General features: G+C 42.4%; 1 protein-coding gene across 1 annotated transcript in view; it reads right to left on the bottom strand.

Annotated features, from left to right (window-relative positions):
* Positions 1–543: 543 nt before the first annotated feature.
* Positions 544–26,656, bottom strand: part of LOC109416910 (SH3 domain-containing protein 21) — a 328,588-nt gene continuing 302,475 nt past the window's right edge. Inside the window, exons 4-7 of the mRNA XM_062846712.1 lie at positions 24,447–24,648; positions 24,272–24,383; positions 23,688–24,204; positions 544–8,683 (exon numbers count right to left, since the gene is read on the bottom strand). Of these exons, the coding sequence (XP_062702696.1) occupies positions 6,864–8,683; positions 23,688–24,204; positions 24,272–24,383; positions 24,447–24,648 (2,651 nt within the window). The 3' untranslated portion in view covers positions 544–6,863. The remainder of the gene's footprint in view (positions 8,684–23,687; positions 24,205–24,271; positions 24,384–24,446; positions 24,649–26,656) is intronic.

Consider the following 26,656-nt stretch of genomic DNA (forward strand, 5'->3'; position numbering starts at 1 on the left):
AGAAAAGTGAGTACTTTTATGAGCTAAGCAGCTTAATTTTTAAGTGATTTCCAAACTTGAAAGTTCACATAAGGATATCAGATAGCCTTCTGAGCAACTTTTGATGGAAGCGTTTGTAATGGGGAGCGGAACTTTTGTTTACTTGGGTTAAGGAACTCCTTCAGCAATTTTGATAAGTGTTTCTTGAAAGATTACATTTCTACCGTATTTCCAAAAAAAAGGTTTTAAAGGCATTCCAAATAGAAGCTGGATGAATTTCAGAGAAATCCTGTAAGAAGTTCCTGAAGAAATCCCGGAAAGAACGCCAGAAGGAATTCTAGATGGAACATCTAGGAATCTTAGAACATTCTCCTGAAAAAATCTCTGCGAGAACTTCTGAAAGTATCCTGAATTAATTCCTAGAAGAATTATCGAAGGAACTCCCTGATGTATCCCTGAAAAAACCCCAGGACAATCCTGGAATAGACTTCTTTGAGAAAACAAGACAGTTAGAAAAGGGAAATCTTTCGGATAAAATGACTACGTCGACCGGACACCTCTCTCTAAATTGTTTTAATTCTATTTGCAAAAAGCGAATTTTTATTAGAATAATCATTACATAAATTGTTTTTATCATGTATCATGAAGGTGTTTCAATATTGTATAATGTATAAAGCGATTGCATGCTTTCTTCATATGGAATTCCTAAAGGCTAAATAAAATAAGTAGGTATGTATAATAATAATACGGTATATATTTACTTCGCTATTAAATATGTACACAAAGAAAAAAAAAATGGCGAACATTTTTGCGTTGTTTACAATACGTGTGTGTACGTGTTTTTTGCATTTGTTTGTGTCGGTTTGTGTACGGTTCATGTGGTTTCGTGGTTACGCTTCGCGGTGTCGTTTGCGAGTTGAAATTGAATACCTCGGAATCATCACGCATCCACGGTCGATCGACTTATCTTACTTGGACTTGCGATTTCTGTTTTTGTTTTGTTGTTTCGAATCTTCTGTCTGTTTGTGTGTCTGTTACGCTTATATACCTTATTCTGCTTAGTTTTTAGGGTAGCACTTGGCGGCTATTGTTCACAAATCTATCACCATGTTTGTTGTTGCTTTTTTTGTTGCATTCACATTAATGTTTCACATTCTCATTTCAGTTTCCCGCTTTCAGAGTAACTATCGGTTCACATGCCTTAGTAGAATTCCATGGCGCAGTTTTGTCTTGCCCTAGTCAACAGAGGATATCCGGTGTAGATCCGGTAGGAAAACGGTTAGTTACAAAGATACAGGGTTGTTCGGTTCCGGCTTTCGATTTATGATACAATGATACCTAGGTGGAATCCTAAGGGCGGATAAACTAACTCATTCCAATGTAATAAATGCAACAAATACTCATTCGTTTCAACAGGGGGAAGGAATATGTAGGAGTACTGGAGAACAGCTATGTACGGCTGAGGAATGTCTTGCACTCTTGCGGGAATGATGGTCAATAATAGGAATGTAAATTTGTGCGCCGGTCTAATTGTACGACTACCGGACCCAGCTGGATGGAGGCAGGGAAATAAAGAGCCATCTAACGCTTGGCAGAAGAGTCTAGCGATATATTGATAATTTGACATAAAGTTAACATACTTATTTCAGTTTCTTGAGGTTCGTGCTAACCTCGACAATACACAAAGTACGCAACGCGAGACGGGACATAACACTTATAGTTCCTACAAAAAAAAGGTTTTTGAACACCATAACATTTGAAGAAACTAAATAATTGACATACCAGTTGTTCTGAAAGCTGAATTTGAATATACTGCCCCCACTCGCATAACAGTCCCATATGAATAGGAAACCCAGCAAAGATGGGACTGTTATGCGAGTGGGGGCAGTATAGGTAGGGTTACCATCCGTCCTGATTTAGCAGGACATGTCCTGATTTTGGACTAATTTTGGTTAAAATTTCTTAACAAATCCGATGAGTTTTACTCATTTTCGTGAAAATACATGAAATGTCCTGATTTTATATTCTGAGTAGATGGGAGCCCTAACTATAGGTTACGTTCATATGTATTCATCTAGTCTTCGTCAAGAATATCAAAAGGTGTTTTATATTCTGGGATGTTCAAGGTGTTCCAAATTGTCCTATAGTGTAGTATAGTCCTATAGTTTTCGCCATAAATAATAGCATTACAAAATCTATTGGGATTTGGGATCCGTAAAGCTCTTGAAAACTAAAATGTCATTTATAGACACTATAGGAATATCCCAAGTCAGTCAAATTACCTTGGGGTTCAGAACTTCAGGTCTACACTCGTAACAGCAGTCATAGCTATATACTAGGTAAAGTTGCATAATCAATCGTGGTTACTGTACCAACCTGAAGTCTACTCATTATTATTATTAACCTTTTGGACATTAAGGGTCGTCCAAACTGTCCTGAAGTTTAGGTTGACAGTAACAGTAGTTATTCTCACAATGAACCGTAAGATTACACATCGATCTGTAATCAGTAATCTCCCTGGCATTTCATGAGTCATTCCAAGATGGTTTTGAGATATTCCAGATCAATCAAACTACTTCGGAGACCATAGCTCCAGGTCTACATTTGTAACTTATTAAGTGATATGAATAAAGTGAGCAAATGCTTTTACTTTGCTAAAATGCATGTGTCAACCCTTTTACCTACTTGAGCATTTACTCAGGTTGGTATGACAAAACTAAAAATATGAGCATTTTCTTTTCGAACATTGTAATCCATATGAATAAAATTTGGAAATTACTCACAAAAGCTTGAGTCACCTACGGACCATGCCCAGTTGAAAGTGTTACATAAACGTCGAATTATGATCACTGGATTTTGCTTGAAGTGCAATTACCACCCTTAGGGCAGCTCTGATGACCCTCTGAGGCCACAAGTGTCCATTTATATGAAAAGTGCATGACCTTATAGGCATGGTATTGAACTTTATCATTTTCAAAGTCAAGCCGTTATGTATGGCCATTGAAAGTTGCTTTGGATATAATGTACCCCAAAATATGGGTATCAAACTACTCTCCTGTAGGAACCCCACGAGGACGTCCAGCAGGAAATCCTGCAGGAAACTTCTGGAATCCAAGGAGAAACTCCTGGAAAAATCTCAGGAAGAGCTCCTGCAGGAATCCTAGGAGAAACTCCTGATAGTATCCTAGGAGGAACTCTCGGAAGAATCCCAGGAGGAACTCTTTTAGGAACCCTAGAAGGAGCTCTTGAAGGAATCCCAGGAGGAACTCTTGGAGAAATCACAGAAGGAACTCCTTAAGGAAACCCAGCAGAAACTCCTGGAGGAATCCCAGGAGGAACTCCTGGAGGAATCCCAGGAGGAAATCCTTTAGGAACCCTAGAAGGAACTCTTGGAGGAATTCCAGGAGGAACTCCTGGAGAAATCCCAGGAAGAACTCATGGGGGAATCCAAGGAGGAACTCCTGGAGGAATCCCAGGAGGAACTCCTGGAGGAATCCCAGGAGGAACTCTTGGAGGAATCATAGGAGGAACTCCTGGAGGAATCCCAGGAGGAACTGCTGGAGGAATCCCAGGAAGAACACATGGAGGAATCCCAGGAGCAACTCATGGAGGAATCCCAGGAGCAAATCCTGGAATCTCGGAAGGAACTCTTGGATGAACCCCGGGAGGAACTCCTGGATGAATCCTAGGAGGAACTCCGGATGGAACTCTCGGAGGAATCCCAGGAGGACCTCCTTTAGGAATCCCAGAAGGAACTCCTGGAGGAATCCCAGGATGAACTTCTGGAGGAATCCCAGGAGGAACTCCTGGAGGAATCCTAGGAAAACTCGGATGAATCTCAGGAGCAACTCCTTTAGGAACCCTGGAGGATTCCTAGGAAGAACACCTTTAGGAACCCTGGAGGATTCCTAGGAAGAACTCCTTGAGGAACCCCAGAAGGAACTCCTGGAGGAATCCCAGGAGGAACTCATGGAGGAATCCTAGGAGGAACTCCAGAAGCAACTCTCGAAGGAATTCCAGGAGGAACTTCTTTAGGAATCTCACAAGGAACTCCTGGAGGAATCCCCGGAGGAACTTCTAGAGGAATTCCAGGAGGAATCCCAGGAGGAACCGATTGTTGTGGTGAAGATATCATAATAGTTTGGATGACTCAATGCTCAACGGATTCAGAAGATTTACTGGACAAGCTAGATTACATATCGTAGCTCTGTATAACAAAGGAAGTTACACCGGTAAACTTTAGGATCTGAACTCAAAAACAGTTTGAATGACCTAGGATATCCCGATTGATCTGATATCGTCTTTTGAAATTTCAGAAGACTTACTGGTCAAGCTAGATTACAAATCGTAGATTTGTATAATGATAGAAGTTACCGTTACATCTGTAGATTATAGGGTCTGAACTCAAGAACAGTTTAAATGACTTAGGATATCCCGACTGATCTGATACTAACGTCAATTCAACTATCAGAAGACTTACTGGACATGATCGATTACAAATCGTAGTTTTGTATAATGATAGAAGTTACCGTTACATCCGAAGACTTTAGGATCTGAACTCAATAATAGTTTGGATGACCTAGGATATCCCGACTGATCTGATACTGTCTTTTGAACTTTCAAAAGACTTCCTGGATATGATCGATTATGAATCGTAGGTTTGTATAATGAAAGAAGCTACCGTTATACCGATAGACTTTAGAATCTGAACGCAAGAAGAGTTTGAATAACCTAGGATATCACGACCGATCTGATACTATCTACTGAACTTTCAGAAGACTTACTGAACATGATATATTACGAAACGTAGCTTTGTATGATGAAAGAAGTTACTATAACACCCGTAGGCTTTAGAATCTAAACTCAAGAACAGTTTGTATAACCTAGAATATCACGACCGATCTGATACTGTCTTTTGAACTTTCAGAAGAGTTACTGAATATGATAGAATACAAATCGTAGCTTTGTATGATGAAAGAAGTTACCGTTACACCCGTATTCTTTAGGATCTGAACTCAAGAACAGTTTGGATGACCTAGGATATCCCGACAAATCTGATACTGTCTTTTGAACTTTCAGAAAACTTATTGGACATAAAAGAATGCAAATCGTAGCTTTGAACAGTTTGGATGACCTAGGCTATCCAGAAAAAATATTCTGCATCATATTCTACCGTTTCTATGCCATTGAGCACCAAAACAACAGTAACGGATACGTAGAAACCACTCTATAATAACGCTTGGAAAAAAAGGCTTCAAAGGTAAATAAAAGTCATTTTCATTTATTTGTAACAAATAAAAGCGTTTTGTCCTGTCTCGCGTCACGTTCTTTGTGTTTTGGAATAATGACTATTCGCATCTCGATTATGCCAAATATCTCGCTTCCAACAATAAAATAAGAAAACGCTTTGAACAAACACATAAGTGATACAAAGAAACAATTAATGATTTCAAAAGAACACTAGTGGCCCAAAATAGTAGCAACCAACGTTAGAATCATTCAAATCGACAAAAAAGTAATGCATACAAAGTGATCCAGAAGTTAGGGTTACAATGGTAAAGAGGAATAGGACAAAATTTGTATACCTAGCAGTACGTAGGATGGGTAGAACAAATACAAATGTCGACTGGTTTGGACATGGACATAATTTTCAAGTTTGTGCGTTCGAATTGAAAGAAAAAAAAAATAACTGCATCACTCACATTGCTTATGCTTCATCTAGTCCTACTTCCGGAGGAACTGCGTTATCTATCACACTTCATCTTGTTATTGGTTCTATCATATAAGCGTATCTCGATGTAAAACCACGACTACAGCTGATTTCCTCCTTTTTCTTTGTTCCCTCTCTGGGTTGGTATTCATCGATACTTTTCCACGATATGGAGTTCTACCATCCACATTTGCTTAACTACTCTGATAAAGATTGGATAATACTAGGGATGTCGTAAAGCGATTGATTATCTTGAAAAGTCGATTAAAATGTTCAAATCGATCATAGACTAACCGAATAGTTGCCATTTTGCACGTTTTTATGGTCGATTTTGTATGTCAACTATTGATTCGATAAAGCCAAGTCGATTACCGACTAATCGATCAGGTCAAAAACTTACGACACCCTTAGATAATACTCGGATGGCGTTAGGGATGCACGTACGCGTGTCTCGCGATCGAATTGGTCGAACCACTCTCTCTCTTTTCGGGAAAATGTGTAACAATTACAAAAAATAAAGTATGTAAACAGTTCAGAGTCGGTAAATTGCGTTTCTTTAGAGACGATAAAAAGTCCTAAGTAAGTTTATTTATAGTTCCGGTTCTAATAGTAGTAGTCTGCTAAATTTTTCGTGCACAAAGACGGCTGGTCGGAAGCTAGTGTACCCTATTTTACAGCACGCTCGCGATCTATACTAGAAGGAGGTCGATAAAATGCGGAAACGTCGCGTTTGCATGGCGGGGGACAAAGTCATAGAGCAAGGAATGTGTAGGTTATTCGGCGAATGTTTGTGCTTGCGGATTGTGGTAAAAGAAACAGGTGACGAATTTCACGCCAAATCAATATTTATATTCTTTTGCATTAGAAAAATCAATAACTTTCCAAATTGCCACGATAGTTTCACTTGCATTGGTCAGATAATTTGACATTTCTTGATTTTTCACGAACAATCGATAAAAAAAAGTAAAACTTTTATCAACAAAACCAAATTGATGTAGTAATCCAAACAAGTTTTATGGCATGCTGAAAGAGGCTGTGCCAATCCAATCGACTCAAATTGGCGCGAAATTAGCCACAATCAACCCAAGCCTACTACGCAAAAAAAACAATACACAGAAGGTAAGGTACATTTGAGGTGCGTCTCTCGTCTAGAACGAACCCTCCACATTTATCATCATACCTGCGTTACGCACTGGGCGTACTTTTCCAGCTCCCGCTGGAGGGTTTTCACCTTGTCCGCTTCGTCGCGCAGTAGCCGCTTCAGGTCCTCGATCAGACCGTTCTGGGCGGACAGCTGCCGTTCCATCCGGGTGACCTTCTGCTCCAGGTCCTGCACTCGGGAGCACACGTTGTCCGAGGTGACGGGAGGGCAGGTGCCACCACCGATGGCAGTGGTACTTGTACCATTGTTGTTGTTGTTGCTGCTGTTGCTGGGCGCCACCGTTGTCGAGGCTTCCGGCCGGTCTGTACCGCCGGATATGTGGATTGTCTTAGTATTGCGGGTGATGGGCGTCGGCGATATGCTCCGGTTGCGCAGGTTCACACTGACCGGCCGATTGGTGTTGCTATTGTTGGTGGTGCAGTTGGTAGTACTGGAAGGTGCAGCAGCAGCATCGTTGGCGGCACTGTTGGCAGCACTCTCCGATGACGACGACGAAATGGCAATCTTGGTTGAAAGGGCAGACATTGACTTGGTCATGACGTTGGTGGTTGTCGTGCTGGAACTACTGCTACTGGAATGTTCGACACTACTATTGGTTAACGTTGTGTGTTGATGGCTGTTGTTGCTGGACGTCTCCTTCCTACTGGACGCGATCAAGTCGAAGGAACTGCTATTGTTAGCGTTGTTCACCAAGCTGGAGGACGACGTATCCGCCACGGTCGTCGTGGCGGCCCGTTCCGATAGTCTCGCCCGACCGGAAGCGGACACCGAAGTCGCCGAACTGGCCGTGCTGGAACTCATATGGAATGACTTGGAAATGTTGTCGAACTTGGACGACTCCTGATGCTCCGTAACCACCGAATGATGCTCCGGTGACTTTGATTCGTTCACATTCGGAGAGGTCTTTTTGGCTTGACTTGCCTTCAGTTCGTCCATCCAGGGTACTTTGTGCTTCTCCCACTCTCGTGCTTTTGGCTTAGCAATGAATTCCTCCTCATTACTATTGCTATGATGACTAACGTTCAACAGGTCCGGCTTGGGCGATTCCGGTTCCGCTCCTTGTGACAACTGATGGAACAATCCGGTGTTTCCATTGCTCAAACCATTGGTCCCGTTTCCAGACTCGCCCATCAAACTCCCAGCCGACGTCGGTGGCCTCCTCTTCGGTGCCTTCGCTCGGTTCACCCTCATATCCTTCAGAACCGATCCCCTCTCAACAATCCCGAATTCGGATTCCTCCCGCGACAACCGTTCGCCACTCACGTTCTTTTCGTTATTATCCGCAACCTCTGACTTCATCTTACTACTGCCTACCCCATCCGTGCCATCCTGTACCTTACCTTCTCCGCCACTCTTCCCCTTCTTGTTGAACCCGAACAGATTCCCTGTGACACTGGTGATCGAGGGACTCTTCTTGATCGGAACCTGCGGTTTCTTACCAAGCACCGGCGGAGGAGTTGCTTTCTTGTCGTCTAGATTTTCCAAACTCTTCCGGATCTCGGACGTCTTGCTGCTGTCCAGACTCTTTCGCGGGGGCTTCTCGGTGACCTGTTGCTGCTGGGTGTTGTTCGTCGATGGGTGATGGTTTTCCGTGTTCCGCGTCTCCAGCGACCGCCGATGGGCGGCCACGTTACCGACCGTGGGCGATCCGGTGTTGTTGCTAGTGTTGTTATGTTCGTTGAGTGAATCCTTCGAACCGAAACTTTCCTTCCGGGATGCGAAGGAGTTGGTAGTGCCGCCGGTTTGATTGTTGTTTTGCTTGCCTATTAGCACTTTGTTCGACAGCGGAGGACGTTCCGGTTTCGCGTGGAAGGAGTCCTTCACTGGGGAAACTGAAATGGAATGAATAGTAAAAAGGTGAGTAAATGGAATGCGAATTTACGGCTACAGTGTAGATAAGTATCATATGACTTATCGCAAAGTGGATTCGGACGATAACGATTTGCAGATTATATTGATAAGAAGGCGGGTGCGGTGTCAGTCCACCGGACGAATTCATAAATCTAACCTAAAACAGAACATGTGAATCAAAGCTGTTTCATTTGAAATGAAAATGACAGAGAGCGCACCAATTTAACACAACTGAGAGTTTTTGACGTATCATTGCAAAGTGGTAGGTGCCGTCAATATCATCAACCAGAAGCAATTTTACACACCACTAAAACAAAACTTCGTGGCTTTGCAACTACGAAGATCTATTAGAAGGACACCAAGGTAATGTACAGGTGCATTGTCAGCTGTCCTCGGAAGACGAGTAAAGTCGTCGACTTGCCTGCTTCCAACTGTACTGCAAGTATCAGCACTGATACCGCGTGCACTGCGATTTGACCTTCCCGCAAGTAGGACTCTATATCAGCAAGTACACAGAAGGACATGGGGAATCCACCTGCCCTGGACCTTGCCGGGTCCCTTCCCATCCATGGACTCGGATGCACTCAACACACCGACGCCGCGACTGCGACGCTACTAGGATGTTCCCCGCGCGACCACTTGTCGAGTTCGACCGGAGCGCACCTCACCGGTATGATCTACGTAGCCCACTCCGAACCCTTGAAGCACCTCTTGGTTAACGCCTGAACAACCGTGATCCGTCGTTTCCTGTATAGATACCTGCACAAACTGGACATTCGGAGGAGAACCCACATGACCGAAACCTGGAAGATCTGAGGCAGATGTTCCTCATGGCGCCTCTTGACGATCTACCCTCGGGTACACCTTCCTTTGGTGGAATTGCCCACGACCATGGTGGCCAAGTTCTGGGTATGCCTCTTGTGCCGCGCTCTTGTGAAGCACTCTATGTCTTCCCTGATAAGGTTACCGATAGGCACCATACCAGTGATGACGCAGAATGTATCGTGTGACACGGAACGGTACGCGCTCGCAACGCTCAGGCATAAGGCATATGTCTATAAGTACGTTCCAGTTTACCATGGTAGCTTTTGGTAATAAGCGCCGTGTCCCTAACGGGAATGATGTTGAGCTGGTTCTCACAGTGAACGAGGACTCGATGCAGAAATTAACAAGATGGGGATTTCAAATCAACTACTTGTATCACGAAAGCAAAGCAGGATCGACAAGCAGGACAGTAACACTGACTGTATAGAGGGTCAAGATATGGCAATGGAAACGGAAGTCGCCAGTATGATACAGGGCAAAGACCTAGGGAACACGCTGCCGGGCCCTCAAGTGGGCCAGCAGCAACAAATTCCTGGACCGAGTCCGGTAAATACTACTGGTGATGAATGTGAAAGTTCGTCTAAAACTGAATCCCAAGAAGAAACAGCTAAAACGAACCCGAAAAAGGATAACAACCGTGGTGAGAACAACAGTAGTTCACTGGGAATGCAAAAGAAGGTCCCAGAAATCTCCAAAGAATCCACCACAAAAGGCACAAAAACTAAGCCGACGATCCGCCAGTCACAAAAAAGCGGATCGTCAACGCAATGACCAACATAAAAATGGTTCAGGCAAACCTTCAGCATGCAAGAGGTGCGTCAGGCGTACTTTTGCAAAGGTTTGCCAAAGAAGACCGCGACCTGGCGTTAGTACAGGAGCCGTGGGATAACAATCATAGGGTGATGGGCCTTACTACACCAAAATGTAAGTTACTCTATGATGATAGCCATCCTTCTCCAAGGACAGCTATCTTAGTAAATGGAAGGATTAATTTTACTCCCATTACAGAATTTATCAAACGAGACATCGCAGCCATCAGGATGGAGGTTCCAACAGCCAAGGGTAAGTCTATTGTTAATATAGCATCAGCTTACTTTCCTGGTGATGAAGAAGAAGCTCCGACGTCCTCAATCTGCGAATTTGTCACCAGCTGCAGCACTTTATTATCTGCTGCGATGCCAACGCTCACCACACTGTATGGGGAAGCAGTGACATCAACAAACGAGGTGCGTCCCTTTTAGAATATATTTCTGCTAATAACATTGATATATGTAACAGAGGGGACAAACCAACATATGTTAACTCAAGGCGACATGAAGTACTTGATTTAACACTTTGTAGCCAAATTCTAACAGATAGAATTACCTCTTGGGAAGTATCTGAAGAGGTATCTCTCTCAGATCATAAGCATATCACCATCTCAATAGAGAGGGGAGAGACCGTGAGGGAATTCTATCGAGACCCCAGGAACACCAACTGGGATCTCTACAAGCAAATTCTTGCGATCAAGCAACCTCTGCTGGACGAAAAAATGAGAACAGCAGAGCAACTAGAAGAAGCTTCTAGGATGGTCACTAACAAAATTATACAATCATACTACGAAAGTTGTCCACAAAGGGAAAGGAGTTCAAACAGGAAAGTCCCATGATGGAACAACGCTCTACAAAAAATGAGGAGGAAAGTAAGGAAACTCTTCAACAGAGCAAAAGCAACCTCGGATTGGGGCCAATATAGAAAGGCCCTAACTGAATATAGCACTGAAATAAGGAAAAGCAAACGAAGACATTGGAGATTCATGTGTGAAAACATCCAAAACACTTCAGAAGCGGCCAAGCTTCAAAAAGTCCTTTCTAAGGAGCACTCAAATGGCCTAGGCAACGTTAAGAAGGATAATGGCACATTCACCAGAAGTCCTTCAAAAACATTGGAAGTACTGATGGAAAAACATTTCCCAGGCTCATTTGCTGTTGACAAATGTTGGACGCAATATTTCATTTTCATTTTCATTTTGCAGCATTTGGTGGGGCAATGAGAGCGCAAGTCAGTCCAAAGCCGATGATAAGGAGGGGTAATGGCTGAATAGTCTTTGCTGACCACATAAACGCCATGGGATAGGAAAAGGGTATTTTGGTGAGGGATTAGGGTGTTGGTACAGACTTAACAATATCAATACTATTCAGATGCAAAATAATTTTAAGGCTCAATAGTGAATCGCATACCTTCCAAAACCAAAAAAACAATAATCCTCAAAATGCCAAGCAAGTCATAGAAGGAAAAAACGCCCTATTGTTTATTTTGTCAATTATAACAAACGGAAACTTCCAACTTCACCGACTCACCAGTCACCCGGAAAAAAATGTTCCTTCAGTTCTGGAAAATATATTATCCCCAATTAAGCCCTTAATCGAATTGTCCGCGTGGTCTTGTAGTACCCCTGTTAGGTAAGAACCAGTCATTGCCATACATATTAAATGCTAGACATGACCCCATGGATAGCATTTGCATATGTAAAAGCTTTGCTGATGTGACTTTCCTATTAGGTAATTCTCTCATCTCATGTTTGTCTTTAAAACCTTGTCAGGCTTAGAAAATTGAAGCTAATAAACAATACATTACAAGGTTCGAATTCCCATAGAATGAGATCATTCATTCGCACTACAACACCATAGGAGATAATGTCACAATGGCTGATTACAGTACAAATGCGAAAAATCTCCCTTTTCCCCCTATCCGCAACCCGGGGACGCGCCCTGTTGGATTTCGAAAGCCTCGGAGAATATTACAAACCTTCAATGGCATTCCCATACACTAACCCACATTGCCCATTCAGGGGTCTGACTGGGCCTATTACCCTCCCTCAGTTTGTAATATTCTCACCAACTTGGAATTATATTTTCCCGACACATAAATGACTTCGACAAATGTTCGATATACTATGCAGCAGCATGATCAGTATAACTATATCAGATGACTTGAAGATCTAATTTTTACAAAACTGTTTGCCATTGCTTATACATTCAGCTATTCCAACCATTACTGCAAAGCACATCGGCCACATTCCCAAAATCAAAGTTTCCTGGAAGATAAAATCCAAGCTCAGGGAGATAGGTTTCCCTTAGAATCCTGAGAAGAATTCCTCTAGAGTCTTTTTAAGTATTCTCCCAGAATTCTTCAGAATCTCAAGAGAATCTGCCCATAATCTTGTCAGGGATTTTCCATGATTACTAAGAGAGACTCTACCAGAATCCTAAAAGGAATTTCTGGAAGCAACTGCTCAAGAATACAGAAAAAATAATTCTACTGGGATCCTCGTAGAATGCATAGCAGAATTTCTTCCGAATTCTAAGAGGAATCACAAAATCTATGTGAGGAATACTCCAAAATCCAAATTTCTCATCATCTGATTCATCAATAATTCTGAAAGAAAGTGCCCAAGAGTCTTGAAAAATATAGCCCCAGAATCCCAAGGATTTCTCCAGAATCATAAGACAAATCCCCCAGAATTTTGAGAAAAATTTCCCCAAAATCCTGACGGGGATTACCTCAGAAAGTCTGATTTTCAGAGAATCTAGGTAAGAGTACCCGCAGAAGGATACCAAAGGAATCCTGTATGGGATTCCCCCAGATTCCTAAGAAATATTCCCCCAGAATTCTGAGAAGAATTTCGCCACAATGCTGAGTATGCTGAGTATGATTCTTCAAGAAGTTTGAGAGGAGTTCCTGAGAATGCTGAAAAAGATTTACTCAAAATTCTGAGTGAGATCCTAAGTGAGGGTATTCAGAATCCTTAGAGAAATCAACCCAGATCATCCAGATTTTATAGCATTTTACCCTTGGTAGGAAACATCCCAAAATCCTGAAATGAATTCCATTGGAATCCGAAGATTCCCTACACTCAGAATATTCTTTCGTTAAACCTCAACGAATATGTTTCGTAAAACTAGTTTTCGTAAATTGAAAGCAATTTGCGTATAATGTACGGTCCATTCGTACCACCATGCTGAAATAATACAAATGGAGTAGTATCATGTACGAAATCACGAATCCGACACGCGGTCAACTTGCTCATTCGTAGATTTTAGCTCCAGCTGTGTAGAATAAAACAAAACATACAAATGTCAAACGTTTTTTACTAACCATGAGTAAAAAGAAAATTTTGCTTCGTAGAATGCAACAAAGTTTTGCAGTCATCACTGACGATTGATTGGATCGCAGAGAAAACAAAGCAACCTGTTCTTAAGAGCATATGATGGTGCGTGTGCGAGAAGAGGAAAGGAAACATGCTCTCGGTTGGAAGTAAAAGTTATTTATAAACAGAACCAAAGTGGAACGCGTTCTGGTTGTTTCCGGATGGTTTCAACAAGCGCCCACAGATGGGTGGTTAGCACTGGTAGGTATCAATCAGAAGATACGTGATTCAAAGCCTGTGATATCCAAGTGGACGAACGTGTGGTATTTTTTTAGGCATATTTAATGTCATTCCGACAAAAAAAAAAGAGACAGAAAAATGTGTCGGAGCAATTTTGTACGAAAAGAACTCATGCACATTACGAAGCTTTTCGTTGCAGAAAACAACGAATGGCCTTTGTAAACATGACGAGCGATTTCGTACAATGAAACAAAATATATTTTCAGTGTAGAATTCTGATAGGTATTCCCGTATAATACTGCTGAGAAAAATTCCTCCAACATTTTTAAAGGGTATCTTCATAACTTTGAGGATTCCTCTAAAAATCTGTGAGATTCCTTCAAAATGCTGAAAACTATCACACCAGCATCCTGAGAAACCATATCCCAGAAAAGATAGATAGACTCTTCCAATAGGAGTTTTCCCTGAATTCTATTAAGGATTACTCTAGAATCCTGGGAGAGATTACTCTAGTTCTCAGAATGTTTAGAGGAATTCTTCCAGATCCTGAGGGATTTCCTCAGATTCCCGAGAAGGATTCTCCCTGAATCCTGTGACGAATTGCCTTAAAAACCTGAGGGAATTTTTTCCTCGGGATTCTTCCAGAATGCTTAGACGCATATCCCCAGAAGGCCCTGGCGGATTCTTCCAGAACCCTCAGAGGGATTGTCCTAGAATCCTGAGAGAAATTCTGCTGCAGCATTGAAAGACATCCCATTAGAATCCTGAAAGAGATTGCCTCAGAACCCTGAGATGAATTAAGAAAAATTCATCTAGAATCCTGAGAGGAATTCGGAATCCAGAGATGAACCGACCTAGAATCCTAAGAAGGATGCGCTAGAACCCTGAAAGGAACTCTTTAGACCATAAGAAGGATTTCTCCAGAATCTTGAGAAAGATTCACTTAGACTCCTGGGAGGGATTGCCCAACAAACCTGAGATATACAGGTATGTCTCGATTATATAGACCCTCGATTTTATGTACATTATTCTTACCTCGATTTTATGTACATTTTTTCAATGGTTTAATTCTACAGTGCATTCTGAAAAAAAAAGTAATATTTTTGAATCGGAAGAAAAATCGAATGTAAAAAATCGATTCGGTCGATTTCGTAAGGCTTCAACATCGATTTAAAAAATCGATTAATCGAAACAAGAACATCGATGTTGCGAACATCGATTCAAAATTGCCCAACGCTAGCCGGAACGCTTCGAAGTGATAGTCAATCGCCTACACTGATCACCGCTTGCTGCTCCGTGGTGAGCCAACTCCAATTTCCTGGATCTTATCTACGCCTCCAAAACCTTGATCGAGTGGGTAGTAGTCAACTCCACTTCTTCGAACGATTCACCGTAGTCTTCCAGCGTAATGTCGTCAGCGAAGCCAACGATCTCCTCCCCCACCGGGAACTCTAATCTCCACACCTCGTCGTATATGACATTCCATAACACCGGATCCAGGATGGAATCTTGTGGGACTCCTGAGGGTTTGTGAAAGCACTTCTGTGTCGTAAACTAAAGCCTGTATCCGCAATAATCGGGACACAGAAATACGGGCTGATTTACAGCCGTATAAAAATAAAAATAAAAATTGCTCAAATTTGGCCTGATAACACCATAGGATGTGTTCATTTCACCTGCAAAATTTCATGTGAATTGGTGCAGTATTTTTTGTTGTAGCAATGAAATAATCGAATGTGCGCCATTGAATTTTGTACAGCCCCTAGTTATGCTTGTCAGTGTTGTAACTTTTGAATTTGGCAAAGGAAATGGCTGAAATATTGAACACAAAACACTCAATCTACATGTTTTACATGGGCAAAATTTCAAACAAATCGATGCACTATTAACAATTTTATAGTCGAAGCATGTATTGGGTCTGACCGTGATTTTAGCCCCTCAAACAGACATTATTCAGCACCCCTTATTGTTTCGATTGTACTGTTCAAAGTACTTTACCTATAATCACCAAATTTTGTAGGCATAATACACACATGATCAACTACCTTCTGAGAAAATTTCATGAAAATTGGTCGAACCATTCAAAAGTTATGAATAAGCAAACATCACACATGAAAAACGCGAAACATTTTCACTAACACTCACCCCTATCAACACCGGTAGCTTTCGAACAAGTTGGTCAAAGTTAATGAAATTTTGTCAGAAAGTGTCTCTATAAATGTTATAACTGCATACGAAATTTCAAAATTATCCTCACAGAACCTTGAATTGTAGCGCAAAATAACCATCGATGATGCGAATGAAAATTGGTCATGATTGTACAAAATGCTTAAAACCACGTCTGTTTGTTTTTCATCCACGGCCAAATGTAATGCATCATTTTTTATGAAATTTGGCACAAATAATAAACATACACCAAAGAGTTCTCAGACAATTTTTGGGCCGATTATACCGATTCATTACAGAGTTACAGCCGTACTTCTGTGTCCCGATTATTGCGGATACAGGCTTTAGTACTCAATTCTGGAAGTAAGTACCTAGAATCTTCTACAGGTACAGCTTCCGCTCGATTTACAACCTCAGTGTACATCAACATTTCATTGATGATCTTTTCGAGCAGCTTCCCCGCCATGTCGATCAAGCACATCGGTCTATATGCCGACGGGTCTCCGGGTGGTTTCTCCGTCTTTGCCAATAGAACCAGGCTCTGCCTCTTCTAAACTTCTTGGGAAACTCGCTCGTTCATGCATTTCTGCATAGCAGACCTGAACAGTCTCTTGGCAGACCTGGCAGTCTCTGCAATAGCTACCTTCAAGGCCAGGTTCGAAACTCCATCCGGACATGGGGCGTTACAAACGCTAAGGGACTTTGCTATCCCCGCAAGTTCCACATCGGTGACTCTCCTCATCGCTAGCCACCACAGTCCCCGGCTGTCCTACGAAAGGAGGCCAAGGACTAGGAAGAGGAAGGAAAGAACCGCTGGTCGAGGAGTAGGTGCCTGGCGCGAGAAAGGCGACGCGCTCGTCATCAAGACCGAACAGTCTAAGTACTCGGGCGTCTTGAAGTCGATGCGAAGCTCGTGGATCTGGGAGCGGACGTGCGCTTATCAGACGTACCCGTACGCGTGAAATGATCCTAGAGCTGAAGCGCAACAAGGAATGTAAGGGCGCCGCTTACAAAAGTTTGACGGAAGAGGGGCTTGACGAAGGGGAAGAGATTAGGGCTGTTACAGCTGAGGCGAACCTAAAGGTGAAAAACCTAGACGAGGTCACCGAAGTGTAGGAGATGCGGCGCCGGAGGCCATAAGGCACAAGACTGCACGAGTCCACCCATTTGTCTGATTTGTACTGGGAAATCCGCGAACAACAGGCACCCAAGGGCTGGTCCAAGGTGCCTGACCTTCAAGAAAATCACAGTGCAGGTAACGCAGCTAAACCTGAACCACTGTGAAGCAGCTCAGCAACTGCTTGGCGCACATCGCCATCATAGCGGACCCATACGGCAACGGCAATTGGGTTGCGGATGGGTCCACATAAATACCCAGTCTAGGAGTTGGTGTCTACTACCTATGCGGGCTTCGTGGTTGCCAAAGTAAACGGGGTCTTCTTCTGTAGCTGTTATGCGCCTCCGCGGGTGCCGATCGAGCAGTTCACGCAGATGCTGGACCGCATGACGACCGTGCGAACATGGCGAAGGCCGGTGGTAATAGCGGGTGACTTTAATTCCTGGGCCGTGGAATGGGGAAGCCGTTTCAGGAACCAGCGGGGTCAGATCCTGCTAGAGACACTACTAGCCATACTAGATGTCGACCTGGCTTGGCGGTACCAAGAGTACTTTTAGTCGGAACGGTGCGGAGTCGATCATTTACGTTACCCTTTGTAGTCCTGGCCTAACAAGAAGTACGAACTGGAGAGTAGACGATAGCTACACTCAAAGCAATCACCTGGCGGTTCGCTATAGTACCGACCTGAACCGTACCGACTACAACAACAGCAGGCAGCGGGTAGAAGAAGAGGCGGCTAGGCCAAGGCCAAGTCCTCGCAGGTGGAAGACATCACACCTCGACAAAGGGGTATTTAGGGAGGCGCTCCGCCGTGAGCGAAACCTACTTGGTTTAGACGGTGGCGAGCTGGTAGCGGTGCTCTCGCGAGCGTGCCTACGTAAGTCTACCCTAGAAATGAGAGATCATTGGCTTACTGGTGTACTCAAGCGATTGCGGACCTGCGCCGCGCCTGCCTACGGGCTAGGCGGCGGATGCAGCGAACACGAACTGAAGAAGAGCTCCGACTCTTGATGATTATTAACAACCACCACCTCAGTTCCAGGAACCTTAATCTCAACACCTCGTCGTACATGACATTCCATAACACCGATTCCAGGATGGAACATTACCTCCTGAGGTTATATGAAAGCACTTCTGACCACTTCTGTATCATACACTAGTACATACTCGGATCTGGAAGTAGCTTCCGACAATCTCGTACATGTAGGTCATGTATCCCAAGACGCAGGAGCGCGTCGTCAATAGCCGCCTAACTGACACTATTGAAAACGTTCCTTACATTCAGGATCACTACTACACAGTAGCGAATTCCCCTCCTCTTACGCTGGAGAGCAATCTCGGCGGTCTTTGTAACCGACCTTTGGTTAGAAGTATGTTGGAATACGTTGATGTATGATGTCTTTCAACATCGAAGGCTTGACCGTGGGATTGTCGCTCCTTCCTCCGCCTGTTGCTTGCTGTTATTGTAGTCGATTGATACTGTAGTGCACTGTCAGATGATCGCTATGAGTGTAGGCATCTCCTACCCTTCAGTTCGAACTACTTGAACCATCTAATTTGAACCACAGGACTACAAAAAGTAGGCACGATAAAGGCTGGGTATGCCGCGCAATTAAGATCTCATTGTGATCCACACTCCTATCTCGCGTGGTACGGTACCACTGGTATCGACTGGAAACTACGAGCAACCTTAGGGAAGATCGGGTAACCTACCCCGGTGGGAACTTTGGTCGTAGACTGACAGGGAAGGAGAAGGGATTGCTTCTTCGAATCTGAGCGTATGTTCTCCAGAAGAAGCGGCTCACAACAGCGTCAAATTTCCATGTTGGGGGCGGCAGATCGACATCTGAATGCCAGGCAAGGACTCTAAGCTCAACAGTAGGGGGTTGGTGTGCGGCCCTGCGAGCCAGCCGTAAAAAGCATTGTAACTGAAAATCTTGAAGACAATAATACGTACCGAGACCAACGGCGATATGAACGACCACAGTGAACGAATAGGACTTGCGATTCTAAGCTCGATACGTGGAACTACCGATCTTTAAACTTCATTGGGAGCACTTGCATACTCGACGATCTACTGAAGGACCACAGGTTCGGCATCGTAGCGCTGTAGGATGTGTGTTGGACAGGATCCAAGGTGCGAACGTTTAGAGGTAATCATACCATCTACTAGAGTTGCGGCAACACACACGAGGTGGGAACAGCTTTTATAGTGATGGGCGATATGCAGAGGCGCTTGATCGATTAGTGGACGATCAACGAAAGAACGTGCAAGTTGAGGATCAAGTGCCAATTCTTCAACTTCATCATAATCAACGTGCACAGCCCACACTCCGGAAGCACTGACGATGACAAGGACGCGAGTAGGACCGCTGTCTAAGCCACGACGTCAAGATCATCCTAAACCTAAACGCTCATGTAGGCCAGGAGCAGGAATTTAGACTGACGATTGGAAAGTTCAGCACCCACTAGCTGACAAACGATAACGGCCTGTCTCCTCTAGAGCACTGATTTAGTACAGTGAAAGCAGCCATCAACGATGCTGTCGAGAGCACCATCGGATACAAGGAAAGAAGTAGGCGAAACGAATGGTTTGACGAGGAGTGCAGACCTATTTTGAAAAAAGAACGCAGCACGAACGGTAATGCTGCAGCAAGTAACCCGACAGAACGGTGGTCGTTACAAACATAAGCGGAAACAGTAGATCCGCCTCTTTCGGGAGAAAAAGCGCCGGCTGAAAGAAGCCGAGCGCGAAGAAATGGAACTGCTGTGCCGTATTCAAGAAACACAGAAGTTCTACCAGAAGGTCATCGCCTTTCGCAAAGACTTTATGGCGCGAGCCGAATGTGGTGGGATAAGTAAACTCCCAGGCTGAGGGAAGTTAACCCTATCCCGCCCATGACTTCTTATAGTGTTTAAAAATAGTTTTTATTATTTTTCCTCAAAATGGTAGAACAAAATCTTATTTTCCATGCCAAAATTATCGTTTAAGGCTATTACAACTCAAATATGAGGTGGTGCTCTGGAGCACCACCAGGCATTTTTAGAACTTTATTTGATGATTTTTCTCGTTAAAAATGGTCAAAGCACAGGATGCTTCATTTGACAATCCACGAAAATCACTTTCCGAACCAGTTTTATACAAATTCATTACAATTCGAGACAAGTTGTTCTCAGAAACTTTGAACTTTTATGCCACCAGAATTCTAGAATGGGATGCAAACAATGATTACATTGGAAAATTGCTTATTTTTTGCACGCCATGTGCCCAGTGGTGCATATATGCACCATTCATATTGTATTATATTAAGGGTTTAAATGCATATTTCAGTTCTTTTCAACATATGACTACACAAACAAATAGTGAATCTGTTAGGGAACTATTTTTATTTCAACCCATGAGGATAACTATGCCATTAATTAAGACGTCAAAGTTTGTCATTATTTTTTTGGCAAAAAAATAGCTTTTCGTGAAAACTTTTTTTGACAAAAACATTGAATTTGTATGCGCATACTTAGCGTCATGCCTTTAGATAGAGAACAACATGTGAAATCATGATTTACAATTAAAAACATTCAAAAAACTTCATTAGTTTCAGAGATACAAGGGTTGAAAGTTATGGTGCTCTACAGACACCATGGGCGGGAAAGGGTTAAGGATTTCATTTACCAGCTCAAACCCAACAAAGTAGCTGGTAGGATGGTATCGCAGCTGAACTCCTCAAGATGGGCCCAGAAAAGTAGGCCATCCGCCTTCACCGGTTGATAGCCAGGATCTGGAAAACCGAATAGCTACCGGAGGAATGACAGGAAGGGGAAATCAGCACCACTCACAAAAAAAACCCGATTTAATCCACCTATGGTGAACAGAACCCTTCTTACACTTATTAAAAATATTGTTGTATTATTCGTATTTAACAAATTTATTTTGATTGATTGACCAAAAGTTCTAGAAAATATTGTGGATGTGGCATCTAGTGGTTTGGTTTCCAAAATAGCATCAGACCATGGACTTAACTACCAGAAATGCCAGACACCTCCTAGAATCTTGTATGGAATGTTTAAGAATAATAGCTTCCATATTCAACTAATGGATAAGAAAATCAGCGAGATACACTTTGTCTAATATCTCTTAATCAGTCGAATAAATTAGCTCCGAAGTACTTGGTATTCATAGTTATGATGCAAAAAGGACAAAAATGATATATCTACTATGTAAATCAGTTTTGGCATTAGCTAGTTGATTTGGCTGTCCGGTTCTTGCACTTACCCACAGTATATAAATTCAAAGCTTTAATTTAACATAATATTAGTTTTCAAAGAATTCCTGTTTATTTGTAATTTATTATTTATAATTTTATTGAAAATAATAACCTGCTAGTATACACTTTATATTATTATTATTATTTATTTATTTATTAAAGAGGTTTAAACAAAAAGTCATTCGCCTCCGATACACTTTATATGAGATCAGCATTATTTATTGAAAAATAATTTACCTTAGACTGGTCAAAATCTAATGCAAGATAACAAGCGAATATAATAATAAAAAAAGGAATTTATTGAAATACTCTTCGAAAGATATCTCAGTAACCAAATGTCCAATCGAAATAAAGTTTCAGAACCTTTTACAAGGATATTGTAGCTTTCATTTGGTGCTTAGAGAACCCAAACAGGTTGACAGATGGCTGAGATATTTATTATGATACACTTTCTCAAAAATCTCTCAAAAAGTTAACCTGTATTACTCTCAAGTACTCTTTGAAAGATATTTCAGTAACCAAATGTCCAATCCTAATAAAATTGTATAGGGTTCTACTAGGATATTGTAGCTTTCATTTTATGCCAGGAGAACCGAAATCGGTTGACAGACGGCTGAGATATTTATTATGATGCACTTGGCAAAAATCTCAAAAAGTTTAGTTGTATAAATCCTAAGTACTCTTTGAAAAATATCTCGATAACCAAATGTCCAATCGAAATAAAATTTCTGGGCAATCTACTAGGACGTTGTGGCTTTCATTTGGTGCCAAGAGAACCCAAATCGGTTCACAGACGGCTGAGATGTTTAATATGATGCATTTTGTTAAAAATCTCAAAAAGTTTAATTGTATAACTCCTAAGTACTCTTCGAAAGATATCTCTGTAACCAAATGTCCAATCGAAATAAAATTTCTGGGCGATCTACTAGGATGTTGTAGCTTTCATTTGGTGCTAAGAGAACCCAAATCGACTGACAAACGGCCGAAATATTTATTATGATACACTTGGTCAAAAATCTTAAAAAGTTTAGATGTAGATGTAGATGTGTTTAGATAAGTACTCTTCGAGAGATATCTCGGTAACCAAACGTCCAATTGAAAAAAAAAAACAATAGCGTTCTACTAGGATGTAGTAGCTTTCATTTGCTTCCAAGAGAACTCAAATCGGTTGACAGACGGCTGAGAAACGTGCGTGACTTTTTTTTTGTGACGCACATACACACACACACACATACACACATACACACATACACACACACACACACACACATACAGACATTTGCTCAGTTCGTCGAGCTGAGTTCATTGGTATATGAGACTCGGCCCTCCGGGCCTCGGATCGAAAGTCGGTTTTCCAAGCGGTATTTATACCCTTCTTCAGGGATGGGAACACTCACTTGGAAAGAGTTACACTCACTTGCTATTTTCTCATCTCAGAAGCTTGCTATCAAAAAACAGTGTATGGAGCACTTTTACCTTGTGATTTTATCTCAAACTTTCCCGAATAAAGTAAGGATCGCACATGCATACCAAAGTCGTGACAGAGCGTTGAAGGCAACTCTCCACGAGGTGAGTGTAATTTGCATTCACCTCGTGGAGGCTCGTCTTCATAGCCCTCTCACGACTTTGGTATGCGTATACGACCCCTGATGTGTTCGGCAAAGTTTTAGATAAAACCACAAGGTAAAAGTGCTCCATACACTGTTTTTTGATAGCATGCTTCTGAACTGAGAAAATACTAAGTGAATGTAACTCTTTCGAAGTGAGTGTTCCCATCCCTGCCCTTCTTATGGGTGTAAGAAGGGTAAAACGACCATTTGGATTTTGGAATGCGAGAACTTTAGAATGATGTTCATTTTAAATGCCACCTATAAGGTACTTATTCCTCCAGACTAGTGATTTAGGTTATGGATCGCCAATCCTTAGATGGCGGGTTCGATTCCCGTTCCGGTCGGAAACATTTTCTCGACTCTCTGGGCATAGTGTATCATTGTACTTGCCTCACAATATACAAATTCATGCAATGGCAGGCAAAGAAAGTCCTTCAATTAATAATTGTGGAAGTCCCCAAAGACACTAAGTTCAAGCGAGGCAGGCTAAGTTTTAATGGATACGTCCAGCCATAAAGAATAAGAAGAAGAAAGATAATACATTACTGGCAGTTGGAGCTGAGCGAGACAGAATAAGACGGGGATATTTTGGAGGTGGTACAGAAAATCTGCTTGTATTATGGAAGTAACACTCACCTTCTGGTGGCATCAGGCTGACGAAGTTATCGGGGAAAACTCCGACGCGTCCCTTCAGTTCTCCCTTCCACCAGCCCTTGTCCGGCAGCTCCTTGCTCAGGATGGTAATGATGTCCCCTTCGACGAGCCGCAACTCGTCCTCGTTGGCCGGTGCGTACGCAAACAGCACTTTGCACAGCTCGCGCACCGGTTTCGGCGGCAGCGACGGTGCATCGTGCGGTAGAATTTGCTGCTGGTTCGGTATCACGTCGTCCAGGTTTTCCCGGGAACTGTTAAGACTGCTGCGGCTTTTGTTCAAACTGTTCGTTTTGGATAGGCTTCCGGTGTGACCGGTCGGAAGCACGGCAACGCCTCCGCTGACGGCTCCGTGGCCGTCCATTAGTAGGGTCGGTTTCGCGCCGATACTGCTTGTCCGGTTCGCCGACATGGGTGAAGCCGATTCCATAACTTCGACAAAGTTCGACGGAAACACTCCGATTTTGCCTTTCAGTTTGCCCTTCCACCAGCCTTCCTCCACCTAGAAAAAAAAATGGTAATGAGAATAAGATTCAATCTAATTTTAGACACCATTGCTAAAAGCTTACTTCCTCGAAGATTTCCACGATGTCACCAACGGCCAGCGTAAGTTCATCTGGTTTGTTCTCTTGATAGCTGTAGATGACTTTACATCGTCGATTCTGGGCGGCTGTTTTGTCCCTGTAAAAAATATTGATTAATACTAAGGAGAACTACTAGGTACCATTCAGCGGAAAATCGTACCTCAAAACGACCGGATTTTTATCGTCCGGTTCCAGCACCCGGACAAAGTTATCCGGAAACATACCGGTCCTGCCGGTACTCATCAGTGTGCCTTCCCACCAGCCGCCCGGTTGAATTTTGATGTTGGTAATGGTGGCACCTCGCTTTAGCGTCAGCTCGTCCGATTCCTTGGCGGTGTAGTCGTATTCTACAATGGCACTGACTGCAAAAAAATACGCAGAAAAGACAAACCCAACACGGCAGATTAATATTTGATTGTGGCATACACGGACATGGGGACAGGCGTGTAGAATTTTAAGTACAACGAGAAATATGGGCGCAGTTGATACTTGCTGGGGTACATAGTACCTGAATAAAACAAGCCCCTGCGAGCAGCTGATAGAGCTTCGGAACAGCAGTGGTTCCCAAGCTATATCATATAATGCATGTGTAAGATCATGCATATCAATTGAAATTGTTGATTACACATTTTCTTGGCCATTTTTTGTAGGTTCCTAACCTAACGCTAAATAGCTCTGAAATCTTTAAACTAGGCTTGGGGTATGACAGAGTATACTGCCTATGATCGCATATCAGTCCCATATGGATAGGAAATCCAGCAATTTTGGGACTGATATGCATTAATAGACAGTATACTACACTGCCGTGAATCGCATATCTGTCCCATTTGCATAGGAAATCCAGCAAAGATGGGACTGATATGCGATTCACGGCAGTACAGATACGTATACATAGCTCTTTTCAAGCAGTTCGTCGAACTGGCACGCATAATGTATTTATAGTGTGTCTACTACCTCGAAAAACCTGGAAAACCTGGAATCCTCAGGGAATTTTATCTAACAGGGAAAAACTTGGAATACTCAAGGAATATCTTGAGTACTCAGGAAAACATTGGGTCGTACGAATGGAAGTGAATTTACTACTTATAGATCTACTCAAAAGAAGTATTTATAGAGAGTACTAAATTGTTGGTATGAATAAAAATGTTTTAGAGTAATGTTACTGGTTCTTGCTGGTAGTTCTTAACATGTAGTTCCATGAAGACGATAAAAAATCCTTTGCATGATTATTCGTAAAGCAAGAAGGAACCTGGATAATCGTGGGAAGGGCTCCTAGATCTAGCAAATATTTCCGACAAGCCGACGATTCTGATAAGATGCTGCAAATTCCACGTTGATGAGGATGAGAAATTCCGCTACAAGGATTTGTTCCAAAAATTCCGTCAGGGTTTCTATCTGGAACTTTTTTAGAAATACCTCCTGGAATGCCTCCCAGAATCGCACACAAAATTCCTTCCATAATTCGGAATTTTTAAGGTTTTTTTTCTATATTTTTGAATTTTTCCCGGTTGATGGGTTATACTTTCAGATTTTTCCCAGTATTTTTCCAGGATTCCTGAATAACGACCGAATTCTCCTGGAGTTTTCCACGGGGATGCTACAGAATTTCTTCCTGGTTTTGAAGTTCCTGGAGAAGTTTTCGTAGGATTTCTAATAGAATTTATCCCGAATTCTCTATAAGAATTTCTATCGGGATAAATCCTAGAATTTCTCTTAGATTTTTATCTCGGGTTTCCTTTGGAGATTTTATGCGATTCCTACCGGTGTTTCTCTTGGGATTTCTAAAGAGGAGTTATTCCAGAGATTTCTACTAGAGTTCCTATAAGAATTTCTTAAGGAGTTGATGATTTTGTGGCTATATCGGTCTCTTTCTACTCATAAGTATAACTAAGGGAGTAGAGATCAAAGTGGATAATGAAATGATAGATATGATAGAATTCGCTAGGTAGCGAACGAGTGTGAAAATTTTATAGAAAGTGAAATTAGGCAAGTAGGCCATGTATTGAACGAATACATCGAATGCGTGAAACTTCTGCCGTGCGACCTGTGCTTTTAAACAGATCGGCTTGGTTGGTAGTTCATACCACCTTACCAAGACTGGCAAAAGTTTCAGGCACCCGACTGCCTGTGTATTGTTCTGTTTTCATCACAAATTCTATCGATCGGTAGCTTTTTCGGAATTCGCATACTTATGAGTAGAAAGAGACCGATATAGCCACAAAATCATCAAGTTAATTATAGAATACGGTCGATAAATCAGTACATGATATTTCTTAAGGAGTTTGCCACGAATTTTCTGCGAAAGTTCCTTTCGGGATCTATTCCAAAGTTTTTCCAGTAATATCTTCAAGAAATTTTTGTGGGCTTCCT

Source organism: Aedes albopictus, chromosome 1, assembly GCF_035046485.1.
Source record: "Aedes albopictus strain Foshan chromosome 1, AalbF5, whole genome shotgun sequence".
NCBI classification, from domain to species: Eukaryota; Metazoa; Arthropoda; class Insecta; order Diptera; family Culicidae; genus Aedes; species Aedes albopictus.